This window comes from Dermacentor albipictus, chromosome 1 (genome assembly GCF_038994185.2).
Source record: "Dermacentor albipictus isolate Rhodes 1998 colony chromosome 1, USDA_Dalb.pri_finalv2, whole genome shotgun sequence".
Taxonomy (NCBI): Eukaryota; Metazoa; Arthropoda; class Arachnida; order Ixodida; family Ixodidae; genus Dermacentor; species Dermacentor albipictus.
The window spans coordinates 406,607,568-406,624,501 of record NC_091821.1 but is presented as its reverse complement, the minus strand read 5'-3'; the positions used below and the strand labels follow the sequence as shown (position 1 = coordinate 406,624,501).

The 16,934-nt window shown below is 49.0% G+C and overlaps 1 protein-coding gene across 1 annotated transcript in view; it reads left to right on the top strand.

Moving 5' to 3' along the window:
• The window catches only part of LOC139054696 (hemocytin-like), a 131,276-nt gene extending 118,537 nt beyond the window's left edge, over positions 1–12,739 (top strand). Inside the window, exons 64-72 of the mRNA XM_070532144.1 lie at positions 1,349–1,549; positions 5,238–5,335; positions 5,691–5,807; positions 6,571–6,789; positions 7,518–7,610; positions 9,946–10,074; positions 10,163–10,217; positions 10,795–10,947; positions 12,363–12,739. Of these exons, the coding sequence (XP_070388245.1) occupies positions 1,349–1,549; positions 5,238–5,335; positions 5,691–5,807; positions 6,571–6,789; positions 7,518–7,610; positions 9,946–10,074; positions 10,163–10,217; positions 10,795–10,947; positions 12,363–12,562 (1,265 nt within the window). The 3' untranslated portion in view covers positions 12,563–12,739. The remainder of the gene's footprint in view (positions 1–1,348; positions 1,550–5,237; positions 5,336–5,690; positions 5,808–6,570; positions 6,790–7,517; positions 7,611–9,945; positions 10,075–10,162; positions 10,218–10,794; positions 10,948–12,362) is intronic.
• Positions 12,740–16,934: the final 4,195 nt, after the last annotated feature.

Below are 16,934 nucleotides of genomic sequence, written 5' to 3'. Positions count from 1 at the left end.
ATGTTAGTACGCCACTGCTTAAGTACTCTACTGCGACTTCTTCTTCCATACCGAAGACTCCACGAGGCGCTTGCTACTGCGAGCTTAATGCAAATTAGTGTGGATTTATTTTTGCAATGGCAACTATAAGGGCACTCAATGCTCGTTCGCGTCGTCGCCACTGTCGTGTTGTCACGGCAACGACGACGCATGCGCGACTCACGTGCGGTGGGTTAGAAGGTCTCGTCTACGGTGAGGTGAGAGGTTAATGCGTTTATCTGCAAAAACGAGGAATCCAAAATCAACGCACCGCCACGCAATGCTCAATCGAATCTGCAACATGTTGCATAGGATGAAAGTAAACACAATAGTAGACGCATCGCCGTTGGTTTTATGGGATTCAATGCTCACAGCTTGACAGAAGCTTTGCATGGATTCCAACTTCTACGCTGTACCAGGATAATTTTCATATTTCATCCCCGCGTCATGGTACTTTTACCACCCTGGCTGTATAGCCACACTTTCGACGCTCACCTTTTGTTTCGCTTTACTAAAGCTTTCCTTTTGATCCCCAACTTGGAAGCCAGTGCAATCAAAAAGTAGCAGTTTCTCGCGAAACGCGAAGCATCATTTGCGATTCACTTACTTACTTACTTACTTACTTACTTACTTACTTACTTACTTACTTACTTACTTACTTACTTACTTACTTACTTACTTACTTACTTACTTACTTACTTACTTACTTCGCTCGATGAGCGTGAACACTCGCTGTCAAAACGCTGGTGTGAGCAAGCGCGGCAGCAGCAGCGGGCGAAATGATCTTCGTGCGGCCCATCGCTTCACCGCAATAGCGGCGAGAACACGGCGCGCGACCGGTATGAGCCGTCTGCAGATCCCTTTCAAAATACGGCCGCGTGCCGCGTGCGGCCGTGCAAAGAACGCACTTTTTGGCGGACTCGAAGCCCTCCTTCCTTCCCGCGCTGCCTCCCTCCTTTCCTCCGTATGTGGCACGCAAAATTGAGCAGCGATCGCCATTTCTCTTTGCGCCCGGGCGCGGAATGCGCAGTTGCTGCCGAAGCACAATTACCCATCCCCCCTCTCTCCCTCCCATCCCCCAACGGCCTTTCGCGTGGCAGGAAACGGCGCGTTTGCTCTCCGCTCTTTCTCTTCGCGCGCGCTAGAATGAGCTGCGATTGTCTACTTCACTCGCGGGCTTTCACTCGCACGTACAACATAAGACGCGCGGCGACGGTATTACCGCCCTTACACCTTATACGGAACAGGCTGGAGTGTCCATATAAGCTCTCGCAATAAAAGGAAAACCATTATGTGAATGTTCCCTTCCCTTTTCTTATCACCCTCGCAGATTGCGACCCGAAGATGTGTCCGGCACTGCAGTGGCCCGTCACCCTAGACCCAGGACTGGAGGCGTTTGTGGAAGAAAAGGGTTGCTGCAACAAGGTGTCCGTGCGGTGCAACCTAAACAAGTGCCCCGAGATACCCACGTGTCCGCCTGAGACTGAGCTGGAGAACGCGCCAGGAGAGTGCTGCACAGTCTACAAGTGCAGTACGTCGATGTTCCCTCTGAAACGCTCATTCTGTCAGCTTTGAGATGCGTTCACGGCGTAGCCGTAGAGGCTGCACGGTCTTGTCGTAGGTCCTTCCCGTAGTAACGTACCGGCAGCTATCATTATAACGTAAGCGAATAAAGCAGTTTACTGTAAAACGCAGAATAGGAGGGAGCGTGAACACTTCCGCATAAGTTACTGCTGTCGAAAAAGACAACGTTTGACTCCGCGCTGATTTGCGGCAGGTCTTGTCAGATACTTACACCTCTGCTGGATATGTCAGTCATGATTTTCGAAGTCGGTGTTTTGTAGTCCGCACACGGGCTGATCTTGAGAACGACACTGAATTCACTTATTGACAGCTAACTTTCCGCTCGTTCAGTTCTTGTTTCATTCGTCTCTCCTTTAGTGGCTCAACTTTAATAAACCCACTCCTACGTAGCGGCGGCCAGCACACATTTAGCTGTAAATGTGACTAGACTCTAAAGAATGTCATTCAAAATGGTATAGTGCGGTAAGATATTCTTAATTGCTATATTGTTGGTAAGCTATGCTATGCTATCGTAAGATATTGTAACGTTCAAGGTTATGCCGTTCGGTCTTTGTAATGCTTCGGCAACCTTCCAAAGAATAATGAGCTCCTTATACTTCTCAGCTATAAATGGTCCACATGGCTGTGTTATTTCGACGATGTCATAGTCTTTTCACCAACTTTCACGAGTCATATAACGCGTCTATCGGCTATTCTTTCTGTCTTGCGACGCGCAGGCGTGCGATCGAACTCATCCAAGTGCCACTTTGTACGTCGTCAAATTACCGCCCTTGGCCATCTCGTCAGTGCCGCTGCCGTTCAGCCCGAGCCTGACAAGATTCACGCTGTCCAGTTCTTTCCTGTTCCGTCTTCCGCCGCAGACATAAGAAGCTTTGTCGGGCTATGCACGTATTTCCGTCGTTTTATCAAGAATTTCGCCGAAACTCCTCGTCCACTCACTGACTTAAGAAGGGCGTTGCTTTCACATGGGGCCTTGCTCAAACCAAAGCTGTCTTTGCCCTCGTACGCTTGATCACGGCTCCCCCATTGCTGGCTAATTATGATCCATCTGACACCACTGAACTTCACATGGTGTAAGGATTGGGGTCGGGCATGAAATAGATGGTAGCTGGCCCATGCCTTCGTCCAACTCATCCACGCTGAGGACGTTGTTGAAGGGAGATACTTTTTCTCATCGAGAGCGAGGAATATGGGATTTATATACAGTATTTACATGAGAACGTTACAGTTCATCAGTCTAGCATGACTGAAAGAGAATGCACACAGAACAGCCGGCAACGGCTGCTTAAATACACTGTCCTCCCTAGATCCCTCAGTGAGGGAAAATAGCCGTTCAACCTTCGACCAATTCGGAGCGTCCAAAGGCATCGTAGCCGACCCGCCGCCTTTGAGGGGGAGGGTTTACACACTCACTTCCGCACAGGTTTCACTGACCACACCGAGGTGAGAAGGTTTTCGCAGACACGGGCCTTTCCCTGAGCAGGCGCCTCTTGATCCCAGAGTTGACCTCGCAGACAGTGGCCGCCGCGTCTGTCCATTGACTGGCGCCTTCTAAGGCCCGTGAGACGGCACCGCAAAACACCTTCTTCCAGGAGTTCCCCTGCTCCAAACAAACGGTGACGGCGAATCCACTAATAATACTTGGTCCGCCGACTGCGTCTAGAGATCGCGGCGCCGTTCGCTTGGGGACGCGGCGCATTGTCGTCCTTACAAAGCGAGTCAGCGCAGCAGGCCGGGCAGGTTTCGACGGTCGCTTTCACGAAGATCGTCAGCCCCCGCAGGTCGAACGTAACAATGGATGCCAGTGGCCATGGAATTGGGCTGTATTTGTTCAATGGCAGAGTAAGGGAGAGCGCGTAATTGCTTACGCTAGCCGCCCCCTGTCACCCTCCGAGAGGAATTTTTCAATCACCGAACGGGAGTCCCTGGCGTTAGTTTGAAATTCCGCCGCCACCAGTACGGTCGCACACTTTCCGTGGTTACCGGTCACCACGCCCTGTGCTGGCTCTGCTCACTTTAAAGACCCCACTGGACCATTCGGTAGATGGGCGCTACGGCTCCAAGAATATTGTTTACACAAGCCAGGCCGTTTGCACAAGGACGCCGACTGCCTCTCCTGTCATCCTGTCGACCGCCCTGACGCACGACACCGACTCTTGCGTTCCGGTCATTTCTGATCTGCACGACAACCCCACTGTGATGACTGCTTACGCGTTCTCATAGATCGTCTCAATTTTGGACATTCGGAGCCCACGCTGCACATGTTCGTGCTCCACGACGACTTTCTCTACCGTCGCAGCTTACGCCCTGAAAACCAGAATTTTTCCTCATTGTACCACGCCATCTCCAGACCTCAGTTCTTGAGCAGTTGCATGATGCCCCGGCTGCAGGCCACCTCGGCGTTTCGCGCACTTACGACTGCGTACAGCGCCTCTTGTACTGGCCGGGCCTGTACCGCTCTGTGCACTGCTACATTGCAGCCTGTGCGCTCTGTCAGCGCTGCAAAAAACCTGCTGTGCTGCCCGCTGGACGCCTTCGTCCCATTGATGTGCCCTCAGAACCTTTTTCGACGTCGAAATCTGGTAATAAGTGAGTCATTATCGTGACTGATTACGCGACCCGGTACGCGATCACGCGAGCTTTGCGCACAATCTGTGCAACTAAGAAACTAAGTTGGCAGATTTTCTTTTACAGGACGTCATCCTGGAGTCCATCACGGCGCACCCGGCAGCTCCTCACCAATCGCGGCCGCACTTTGTTGTTCCCAGTAGTTGAAGATCTACTTCGCTCCTGTTCTGCCGAGAACAAGCTTTCCACCACCTACCACCCGCTGACAAACGTCCTCACGGAGCGGCTCAATCGCACGTTGACGGAAATGCTGTCCATGTACGTTTCCGACGACCACACTGATCGGGACAGCACGTTACCCTTCGTGACCTTCGCCTATGATTCGGCTCGTCACGAAACCACTGGCTTTTCACCCTTTTACCTTCTGTTCGGTCGCCACCCTGCTTTGCCCTTTGACACACTGCTTCCTTCGTTGACAAACACTCCCACTGAATACGCTCAATGCGTGTTCGCCCTGGTTTGCACGGCACCCCAGATTCCCGGCTTCTGGCTCACTGAGTCTCAGGCCGCGCAGAAGATCCGGTACGACAGCCAACATCGGGACGATCGATTTTCTCCTGGCTCCGTTGTACTCCTAGAGGCACCATGTCGCCACGTCGGCTTGTCTGAATAGCTACTGCCGCGGTACACAGGGCCCTACATGATATTGCGTCAGTTTGGCGATGTCAACTGCGAGATCGCTCCGCTGGACTCGCGTGTCCCCACGGACGTCGTGCATGTGTCCCGGCTGAAGCCTTACTTTGTGGGGGTTACATTACAGTGCAACCAACAGTGGCGCCAGTCAGAAGATGATGATTTGACGTGTAGAGGTGGAATCGGTCTCGGCAGCCATCTTGTTTATGCATCGTTGTCTCTCTTGTAAACATTGTAAGTGCATCTTTATACGGGACTTTTGCAACGTAAAAATATAGAGTTAAAACGCGTGTTGTCGTTTTTCGAACGCACCATAGCAACTCAGGCTGCATAACAAGCCTCATGCTCTCCACATTATCCTCTATTCTTTGCAGTGCCCAAGAATAAATGCGCTTACATTCACCGCTACAAGGTTGTCAACGGCATGCAGATTCAACTACATCCCGAGCAGCGCTATCAAAAGATGTATCCTGTGAGTACTCGTCCTTGCTGGCGGCTGCCTGGCGTTAGGCAAATTTATTAGTGTGCTTCATGCTTGCGGTTACTTTCCTTTTCTTTCTTTCTTTCTTTTTTTTTGCGAATGCGCAAATTCATGTGCCCATCATGTCGGCTTGCGATGGTGCTGCATATCACACATGTAGTTTAAAAACAGTAACTGTGTGCTACATCTGCAACAGTTCCTCGAACCGGCATGACGGGTCAAAGTATACGCTGGCGACAAACGCGTAGTGTTTTTCACCAGATCGGTGGCAAGCACAATGCTGGTCCGGCCTGCTTATAAAATCACAAGTGCTCGTGAACTTTTGTTCATGGTTTCCAATGTGCAGGTGGACTCAAGCTGGACGGACGGATTGTGCACCAACTGCACCTGCACTCAACACTTCCATCAGTACCAGTACAGCTGCAGAGTCGAAGTGTGCCCTAGCCATAAGAAAGACAGCGAGGTCAGCGCAGTCCTTGTTTCAACCGTCGTATTAAACGCTACAGAATTTCATGCTGGAGCTCCGAGCACTCGTTATGCACTTGCAGGTTGCAGCCGACTTTAGAATAATGTAGGTCGATAGCGTCGGTGGAGTGACTTTCGATGCAGCAAAGACACCGGGTTTAAGCTGCCGACGAAGGTGTGCGCTGTTCTAAAGTACCTTACGTTTTCATTATTGTCTGTGAAATATCCTAACATTACTGTAACTGCTAGAGGGACGACCTTTGTATAGCCTATGCGTTTACGTCATTGAAAAGTCGTCGTTGCGACATTGCTAAAATAGATTGAGGCAGCTGAAATTCGCAACCGAGAGAGAGACGAAAGGCAGGGAGGTTAATAAGTTCTTTTTTTTTCCGCATTGCGCGAAGCAAATGAAAGGCGTCCAGACACAAGTATCGCAGGTTATGGATTAGTCTAGTTAAAAAAACAATGGAGCCATTCTTTGCGTGCAAGCACTCATAATCGGCGGCAACCCGCCGTGGTTGTTCAGCTGAGCACCAGGTCGCGGGATCGAATCCCGGCCACGGCGGCCGCGTTCCGATGAGGGCGAAATGCGAAAACACCCGTGTACTTAGATTTAGGCGCACGTTAAAGAAACACCAGGTGGTCGAAATTTCCGGAGTCCTCCACTACGACGTTCCACGTAATCAGACAGTTGTTTTGGAGCGTCAAACCCCGTAATTAATTTTTTTTAATCGGCGGCAACATGCCCCGTCCTCGCACAGGACTACGAGTACTCGGCGTCTTCGGGCAACTTTGGCGTGTGCTGCCCGGAGGAGTGGCGCACTGCATGCCGGGGCGGCGGCCAGACGCGGGCCATCGGAGACGCCTGGTCGGAGCCCGCGGACGGCAAGTGCCGCTCGTACCGCTGCGAAAGGTCGCCCACCACCGGCGAGGCCGTCAAGGTGGTGCTCACGCAGATCTGCAACAACACCTGCCACTCGGTGCGTAAAATCACTCTCGTTCTACTCGCGGCTATTCTCGATTCGGTTCAGTTTCTTTAAATCATAAATCTGAAGGAAATTAAGGAAGACACGAATGCAGGAGGAGGTCTCATGAACAAACATTGAGTGCGAGATCCTGTGTTAATGCGCGCATTCGAGAAAGAGGACTATGCGATGGACAGCATCAGGTTGTTCAGAAAGAGTTTAAGTCGTACAAAGCACCACAAGTATACAATGAATAGAATAAATGCAACATTGCAATATGCAACAGCAAACAGTGCTATTTGTGCACTTAACTCCGCTATTTAACAGGAAACTGTATCTGTTAAGTTTGCTCTTTCCGATACCGTTCGAGCGGATAGCGTATTGCTATTCGTTCAAACGAGCGTAGAATGTGTGTTACCAATGTCTCACTGGCTGCACTTGCTTAACTGATTCGAATAAAATGTGTTGTATTTTAAAGAGTTAAATCGCACTGTTTGTTGGTATAGCAGATTCTTATTTAGGCTCTCAAAATATTTAGCATATTTAACGAAGATCGAAAAATTTCAGAGAAGTCGAAGCACAATATTTCCAACTTCAGCTCATCATTGTACTTCGCAGCCTCTTATTCGAACGGCAGCCGCACATGTTGCGCTACGTGCCCAAAAACTTGGAGTGAATCATTTGGAGACAACAATACTTCTTTCTTTCTTTTCTTCTTTGCTCTTTGTTCTATTCTTTTTCAGAGTGAAAAGTTCGTAGAACCTGCTCCAGGCTCCGGAGATTGTTGTGGACACTGCGTGCGCGAGTACTGTGATGAAGGCGGAAAACTGTACCAGGTGAGGACTAGTAGCCAGTCCTTCGAAACGTGCCGTAAGTGGAAGCAACGTGTGTTTACTTCTCAAGTGGGACCTCCGCCTCTTTACATGCACAACAGTTAAAAAAATTTATGCGGACTAAACTCCAGTTGATTTCTACGTAATGCGAAACATGCTCGCTTTGGTAGGATAATCCCACTGTTCTGCATGGAATGGTTAATACTTTTGCGACGTGTGTATCGTACGGATCTGTGTGTTTATATATACAGGGTGTCCCAAATATCGCGCCCCAAGATTAAAAAAAAAAACATGCAAATACCACGTAACTGGACAGAACCACAGTAATGTTGTTTGCCGTCGCTTGGGGATACTCAGATTATTTTTTGCAGTCCGCCTAATTACATCATTTGTCTTAATTAATCAACCTTTAATACAGCATAATTAGATGAAAAGTGTCAATGAGAAAATTGTGGAGCAACATGAAAAGCTCCCAATACAGCTTTCTGTTGCTCAATACGTGCTACATAAGAGTGTTTCTCCGAGCGTGAAAGAAGCCCGCAAATGCACGCAAAGTGACTCGAGCAAACAACATATATATATATATATATATATAGTTGCTCCTAGGACGGAGCAAGTGTAAGGCGCCTCCCTAGAGCGTTCTGGGGACAGAGCAATATCGCACTGGAGTAGGCCCTCGCACAATCTCAAGTTTAGCTTTTTTTTCCGGAGTAGATCAGTCACTATGTATGCTGAATTGAATACTCGCATATCAGCCGACTGACAGGAGGAATTCGCGTGTACTGGTCCTTTATTCAAAATTACGATGTCAGTGTGTAGCTATCGCGGAATTTGAAGCCAGCCGCACGTGCTGAGATCTTTATTGTTTTGCGAAAAACGGCAGATGCCAGTGTTGCAACCGGGTGTCCGAAGACGTGGCAAGTTCAGGCATCATGGTGGAGTAAGGGTCATTGGCCTTGGCCTGACACTCAGGTCGTTTTAAAACACAAGTATATATTTTACATTTTGCACAAGAGCATGCGTCCGTCTCGCCATTTAACTCCTCCGTTGTCCTGGTTAAGTCACCTTCCCCCAGTCCAGTCTCAGGAGATGGGCGACATAAGCCTCAGCCAAATCGGACGTTTGCAGCCTCTTTCCTCCGAGGAGAGCTTGGTGCAAAACACATGCACGTCACTGTGCAAGAACAGGGGAAATATGAAAACACACAGTGGCCCCGTTTTCGACACGGACGTGGCTGTTTGGGCCCGGTGGTATTCCAAAAGGGTGTCTACATCCGGTCCGCTCTTTTCTTAGTTGCCCCGAGATGGAAGGGAAAAGACAAAGGCACTCAGGCCACCGACGGGAGAGAAAGGCACCACGAGATCGTTTGAAGGAATGTCCCTTTGCAAAATGCCCAAGCCCGTTTGACGGTGCCCAACTGGTTGCCATGAATCACCGCAGTTGGAACCGTCTCTGACGAGGGCGTTGGCTCGTTTACCATTGCCGCGTTCTTTTTGAGCGACTGGTTTCGCGGGGCAAACGCCCGATCACAACATTGGCCAGATATAGCCGTTATACAGATCTGAACTCGCACACGGTATACTGCTTCTACGTGTTCAAACGTTGCTGGTGACTTTTTTCTATTCGGTCACAAGCAAAAGCGAGCAACCTTTGCCAATCAGAAGTGTGTGTGTCAATATGGCGGCTACGAGACTTCAAACAATGGCAGCCTGTGAAAAGAAAACAATTATATCAGTACAGATATAAGTACGCTTCCTTGAACGTTCATGACTCCGACTACCCGAACGGCGATGTGAAAGCATACTCGTTGTGATAGCAGATGTTTGCCTCCATTCGCATCTATTGAGCAGAGGAATGGATGGTATGAAATGGATGTAGAGCGAAAGCGATAAAAATTTTTTTTATATATCCTAGTATATATCCGCGTGTACAGTACATGCAACCCGGAACTCCAGGTACTTCATGGAAGAGATATAGTTGCCATCCGTATAAACGCGTCACGAATATGGGAGGAAAATACACACATCTTTCGCGAGAATTGCTTCGAGTTCTTAATTCGCCCTCGCGCTGCTAACTGCCGAACCCGTGGTTGGCCCATACGGCAGGACGAGCGCCCCAGAGAGGTGGTGGTGCTGGGTTCGCTCCCTGGTCTATATATGACGAGTTTATTTCCACCAGCATTGCTTTGTTTCAGGGGAATCCGTGTGTATTTCTTTTGTAGCTTGTACTACCTTCGAGGTAGGTGCCCACTTTCCGTTAAATTACACAGTTGACCGTTCCCTTCGCATTCCCACTGCTTGCGCCTTGTTTGATGCCGTGCCCCATCTGCCTCATCCAGGTCGGCGAGACGTGGGTGTCCAATGTCAGGCCATGCTTCGAAGTAAAATGCGTGCGCGATGACCGTGGTGCCGTGGAAATGAAGTACAGGCTCAGGCCGTGCCCGCCGCTGCCGTCCAATTGTCCAAGAGTAAGCGCACTTCACAGAATAATTTTCCTCACACGCTGAAGGAGTTGTTGGCGTGAACCATTGAAAATATCGGCTTGTAACTTTGCAGAACAGCATCGTGCGCGACGAGACCGGATGCTGCCAGAAGTGCCAAGTTATACCAGGTGATCTGTCCTTTCTCTTTGCTTTCTCTGGCAGGCGGAGTGGGGTGCTTTTTTTCTAAATGCAAGCTCTCATAAGTTTTACCTCCCGCTCACAAAAGACGAGAAAAATGTTTAGCCTTTTTATTTTCCATTTTGTTAGTTCGCTTTTTGTTTGTTTGTTTGTTTGTTTGTTTGTTTGTTTGTTTGTTTGTTTGTGTGTTTACATATGCTGCCGCCTCTTTACGAGACTCTGCAGTGTTGGTCAGTACAGGCATAAGCACAAGGGAGGGAGGGAGGGGAGAGAGGGATGGCAAGGAGAGGCAAAGCAGGGAGGTCAACCAGACGAGCATCCGGTTTGCTACCCCACTCTATGGGTAAGAAAAAGGGGAAATGGAGAAAGAGAGAGAGACAGACGACAGACAGACAGAGAGAGAGGGAGGGAGAGAGAGCACACCACGCACGCTAGAAGATGAATAGAACTACAGTACAGACGTCACTCGGGCCGGTGCATTTGAAAAAGTGCACTAGTGCGCGAGTACCATTCTACCATAGAGCACATAAGATATCTCATTAACGATAGGTGCTCTTTTTGACGCAGGTCCCTGTGCGCCTCGCATTCTAAAAGAACAACAGACGGTGCAGTACTTCTTCCTGAACGACCCAAACCACGGCTTCTGTTCAAACAACGACGTCATACCAGGTCTGGCTGAATGTCGTGGACAATGCACTTCGAGCACTGTTTACAATCCGGGTAAGTTGACGCGTCCGCGATTGACCCGTCGTCATTGCAGTTTCGCTGTAACTGCGTTCAAGCCTTGGTGGCCTTTTTTGCTTCCTGTTCACCCGCAACTCCCACTTCCTTACACAATGATGCTTCGGCCGCCTCTTGTGAAGTGCTGACGTTCTAACCGGCTGATCACGAGCGAGTGCCCCGGATGATTGCATGTGTGATTGCTAGCGCTTCGATTTCTACACTAAAAGCTTCATAAACTGTTGAATGTACATATTTTTTCACTCACGACAATTACTAAATTTTAATTCAAGTTTCGGGTGCCAATCTGACCAATTTGCGAGGGTCAGATAACCTATGCACCACCTATGAGCGGAAGCATGAATGTTTTCTATGGTGGGTCTTCGCCTCTCCTCTGCTGAAAAGAAAGTTTTCCAAATTCCCAACCCCCCTGAAAGAACACACCCTCACGATTTTGGCCATCAAGTCTGCATAGTTTCAGCATCATGATTATTTAAGTCCTTAATAATTAATTAGGAACTCTAGTTGATGTGGCACCGTGTCTTATTTCGGCGTGCTCTACAAAACGTGAACATAAGTTCGTTACTTTTCTAGAATTAACTAACTTAGGTTCACATTTGTAGCTCAGACACCATTTCTTCTATTTAACATTTTGCAGTAGCTTGACTTTCTGTGACCGGCCCTACTCTGTGTGATCTGTGCTGTGTGTTATACTTTATTCTTTTAGATTTGTGCTGTTGCTCTTTCTTTCCTCTTTCCTCCCCTCCTGCCTATCTACCATTTCTGTGTTGCTGTCACTTCCTTTCTGAAGAGTAGGCAGGTGTTGTGCCCCTTCCGGTGGCAGTTGCCAGCCTGCTCCTCGCTTTCTCTTTCTTGTCAAATGTATGTATGTTTTCAAGACGAATAATAATAATAATAATAATAATAATAATAATAATAATAATAATAATAATAATAATAATAATACAAAAGGTTCTGTCCTCTTATATAGTTGTCAAAGGAAAGTTACTTGAACATGTTTTTTTTTTCATTTTTAGGGACACTTACTATAGCTTTATTTTGCTTGGCGGTATCCAGAAATACGCAGTAGAACTTCACGTTCCAAAATTTATACAGGTTACTTAGACAACGACTGAGGGAGTAGAGCCATGGACATGTAGTGTGGAGAATTTATAGCCACCATGATAAGAGCACACTTCGTGGCATACGCCATGTCCAGGAAGGTTAAGCGGTACACGATTAACTTTTGACGTCAGTCAGACTAATCTGGGACTCAGCCACGCTCCCGTACGGCCGATCTGAGCTTGCAGGAACCACCTAATGACACCAGCTGGTTCTATTACTCTTTCATACGAAGCGTTGCTGAACAGCTTGGAAGTCAAGTCGCGCTGTCTGTTTCATTGTTTCTTTTGCAGAGACCAACAACTTCACGTCGAGGTGCAGTTGTTGCACCATCACGAAATCTGTGCCAAGAAAAGTGACGCTAACGTGCGAGAAAGACCAGAAAACCCACCGCATCCAGAAGGACTACCAGAACCCGACCGCGTGCAGCTGCACCTCGTGTGGCGAGTCGCGAGATCCTTCGAGCGACATCAAGGTGCCCATACCACTCTAATAGGGGCACGCCACCGGCCAGCGCCCGAGCATGGAAATGTGCCCAGACCACCATCATCACCTCATTGCTCCTGTGGTATGAAAGTAACGTCAGGAGCACAGCGCTTGCAAAGCTATCATGTAAACATCGTTCGTTATTTGTCACATCAATAAAGTTCAGTTTTATAAATGGCGTAAAGCAGGCCTGCGCAAGCACCTGGGGTTCTTTAACGTGCACCTAATGTACAGCACGGTTTATGCATTTCACCCTCATCGAAATGCTGCCGCTGCGCCAGCATTCGATCCCGCGACCTCGTGCTTAATTAGCGGCACAAGGCCAAAGCCACTGAGCGACTACGGCGGGTCGAGCGGATATTTAGCGGCCCCAGGTCGAGTTCAAGGTTCTACGTAGTCTGTCACCAAACATAATGCATGACATGAACTGTTAGCCGGCGTCACGCACATTAAAAGAAAAATAGAGGAGAGAATCTCTTTTTGCGAGTAGATATAGAATGCAAACTACCACCGAACGTATTCGTCAAGTCACTGCTGCCAAGACAGCATTATTGACGCAACATTCATAGCTGAGTCGAACATGCGCTTTCGTTATTTGCTTCTATAGAATGATCGTGTATGGTAGCACCTGCGAACAGGTGCTTTTGTTTGGTGTGTTCGCCTTACTTTTCGGCCTTGACAATTTTTTTTTTGTTCACATTGCGGCATATCGGTAGTAAGCGTCAGTCGATGTTATTTGGATCTAGTAATATTGGCGTGAACAACGTCGTTCTAGGCTTTCTGCTATACAGGCCGGTACAAATAACATTCTGCTCTTCGTCTGCCCTTTTTAATGAGCTTGTAATAGAGTGATTAAGGGACCGCGGGCCGATTTCTTGACACTCTGCTAGACCGACTCACATCGGTACCAGGATACAGACACCGCCACTTCTCGTGTATCCTAACCGTGAAAGTGACAGCATTTCTATACGTATCATATACTTAAAGACTGACATGGTAATGACTTCTTTTCAATGACTTACTAAGATAAACGTCCATGCACGTGAATAAATCTTCAGAACACGTTGAAAATGTTTGAGCAGAGAGAGAGAGAGAGAGAATGAAGAGGAAAGGCAGGGAGGTTCACCAGATATGAGTCTCCGGTTTGCTACCCTACACTGGGGATGGGGGATAGGGGTTAGAAAGATGACAGAGAGGAAAAGGCAAAAAAAACATAAAAAAACGAACGCGCACACATGGAGACACACACACAAAAGGCGTTCCAGTTAAAGTCGTTCACACAGGCCGGTAGATCGCAAGAAGCGCAAAAGCGCTTGCACGGCCTTCTTCTGTGACGGTAGGTCCTTTCGATGTTGCAGAATTCTTTTTTCGGACAGCGGTTGGTCGTCCAGTTGGTCAAGTTCGTGGCTAAGGCATGCCCTCTGTGGACTGTACTGCGGGCAGGTGCACAAAATATGGCCAATTGATTCTTCATGGCCGCAGTGGTCACAGGTTGGGGTGTCGGCCATCCCTATGCGGAAGGCATATAGGCTTTAGTGAAGGCAACGCCCAACCAAAGTCGATATAAAAGCGTGGCGTCTCTACGGCGAAGCTGTGATGGCGCTCGAAGACTTAATGTTGGATCAAGTGAGTACAGTCGCGGATTTCTTAAATGTGGCTCATTCCATTGCGACGCGGTGCACTGCCGAGCAAGTAGGCGGAGCTTCCGTGCTGCGTCAGTTCTAGAAAGAGGAATTGGGACATAGCGCTCCTCAGTATGGGCTGAGCGGGCAGCGTGATCCGCCCGTTCATTGCCGATAATCCCGCAGTGACTTGGAAGCCACTGAAAGGTTATTTCGTGGCCTGCAACACTTATATGGTGTAATGTCTCTGTAATATGGAAAATTAGTTGTTCGTGCGGTCCGCGTCGTAAAGGTGACAGTAGAGACTGCAGTGCCGCCTTCGAATCGCAGAATATTGTCCATTTGTGTGGCGGTTCATCACCAATGTGATGAAGAGCAGTAAAGAGCGCTGCGAGCTCTGCTGCCGTCGATGTTGTCGCGTGGGTCGTCTTAAATTTGATTGTTGTAGCTTTCGCTGGTATGACGACTGCCGCCGCGGAGCTGCTTGGAAGGACAGATCCATCAGTGTAAATATGCGTAGAGTCACGGTAGTTCTCGTACAAATATAGTAGCGTGAGCTGTCTAAGGGCTGGTGATGACAGATCAGCTTTTTTCGAGATACCAGGTATTGCGAGGTTGATTTTTGGCTGAGCGAGGCACCATGGAGGGATCGAAGGTCTCGCAGCCGGAGTGAAACAAGCTGGCAATGATTCATCATATGCAGTTATCGTTTGGCTGAAAGATGTGTGTGGCCTGTCCGCTGGTAGAGAGGCTAAATGGTGACGAGGAGTCCTGGCTAGATGCCTTATATGGGTCCTGAGTACTTCAATTTCTATGTGGGTCTTGACAAGGTGGTCTCTAGCAATTGCTATCGTAGCCACTGTTGAAGCACTCTGAGGCAGGCCTAGACAGATCCGGAGCACTTGACCCTGAAGACTTTGTATTGTGCGTAGATTCGTTTTGCCTGTGTTGTTTATCGCTGGCAAGCTGTATCGCAGAAATCCCAGAAAAAGCACCCTGTACAGTTGTAACTAGCACTAGGCGACATTCCCCAGGTCTTGCCAGCGAAAAACTTGAACAGGTGGCAGATTCCTGTCAACCGTTTTTTCACGTAAGATATGTGCGGACTCCATGACAAGTCCCTGTCGATTATGACACCTAGAAACTTGTACGATCGGACCCGCCGTATTATGTGGCCATCTATCGTTACATTGTAGTTTGCCATGGGTTTGCGCGTAAATGGCACTAGAAGCGCATTTCTCGGAAGAAATTTCCAGGCCTCGATTACGGAGGTAGATAGCAGTTTGTGTCGCGGCTTTCTGGATTCTGGCTCGCAGCTGTAGGCGTGTTACTGCAGATGTCCATATGCAGATGTCATCCGCGTACATTGATAGCCTGACTGTGGCTGGCACGTGCTCAAGGAGAGCAATTAGTGTTAGATTAAATAATACGGGGCTAAGTACACCGCCCTGGGGGACGCCGCGGTAGCTATAATGTAGAGAAGTATGGCCTTCCTCGGTGCTTACAAAGAAGGATCTCATGGATAGATAGCTCCGTATCCATTGAAACATCCGACCACCCACTCCTACCTCTGCGAGAGCAGAGAGGATGGCTTCATGCGTAACGGTGTCATACGCCCCTTTAACGTCGAGGAATAAGGATGCGCAGAGACGCTTACGGCGTTTCTCATGTTGAATGTAGGTCACCAGGTCGACGACGTTATCGATCGATGATCGACCGCGTCGGAAGCCCGCCATGGCATCTGGGTAGGTGTTGTGGTACTCCAGGTACCACTCCAGGCGTCCTAGGACCATCCTCTCCATTACTTTGCCCACACAGCTCGCCAAAGCGATAGGGCGATATGATGAGAGCTCCAACGGCGACTTGCCAGGCTTCAGCAGTGGAACAAGGCGACTTGTCTTCCAGGTTGTTGGTAGCGTGCCATTCCTCCAAGATTCATTGTACACCCCAAGAAGAACCCCTCTCGCTCGCTCCCCCAGGTGACACAGAGCTCGGTAGGAAATTCCGTCAGGTCCTGGCGCTGATGTGCGGCTACACAAAGCTAATGCTGCCTTAAGTTCGTGGTTCGAGAATGGTAGATCCAACCGGTGATCACGTGGTGGCGGACAGCTGCTCGAAGGCGATGGAATGTTGGTAGCTGTGAGTTGGCCGGATAATCTGGCGCAGAAATCCTCTGCCACGTCAATCTCCGATCTCTTTTGAGAGAGGGCAAGTGCCTTGAATGGGAATCGCTGTACGGGAAGTGTCCGCAGTCCGCGCACCGTTCTCCATAGTTGCGATAAAGGCTTGCGTGGATCTAGCGACTCACAGAAGGCAGCCCAACGTTGCGATTCGAGCTTGTCTAACCGCCGCTGTATCTTCTTTTGCGTGCGCCTGGCGGTCCGTAGATCGTCCATTGTTTTCGTACGTCGGTATCTTCGTTCAGCACGTCGTCGGATTGCTCGAAGTCGTTCTAGTTCCACATCAAAATCAGTAAGTTTCGAGGAGCATGTTAGAGTACGCATAGTGTCTTGCACCACGCTCTTGATTGCCTCTTCCAAGTCGGAAGATGGATTGGCGTCGCAGTGTTCTTCCATAATAGACTGAAATTTAGGCCAGTCCACTCTTTGGATCGTATCCCGTATTTTGGAAGCGGCCAATCCTCTGATCTTGATGTACGTGGGGATATGGTCGCTTCCGTGCGTCTCTATGTCCGCAAACCACCCTGCACGTCTGACTAGGCTTCGTGAGACGAAAGCCAAGTCAAGACAGCTGCTG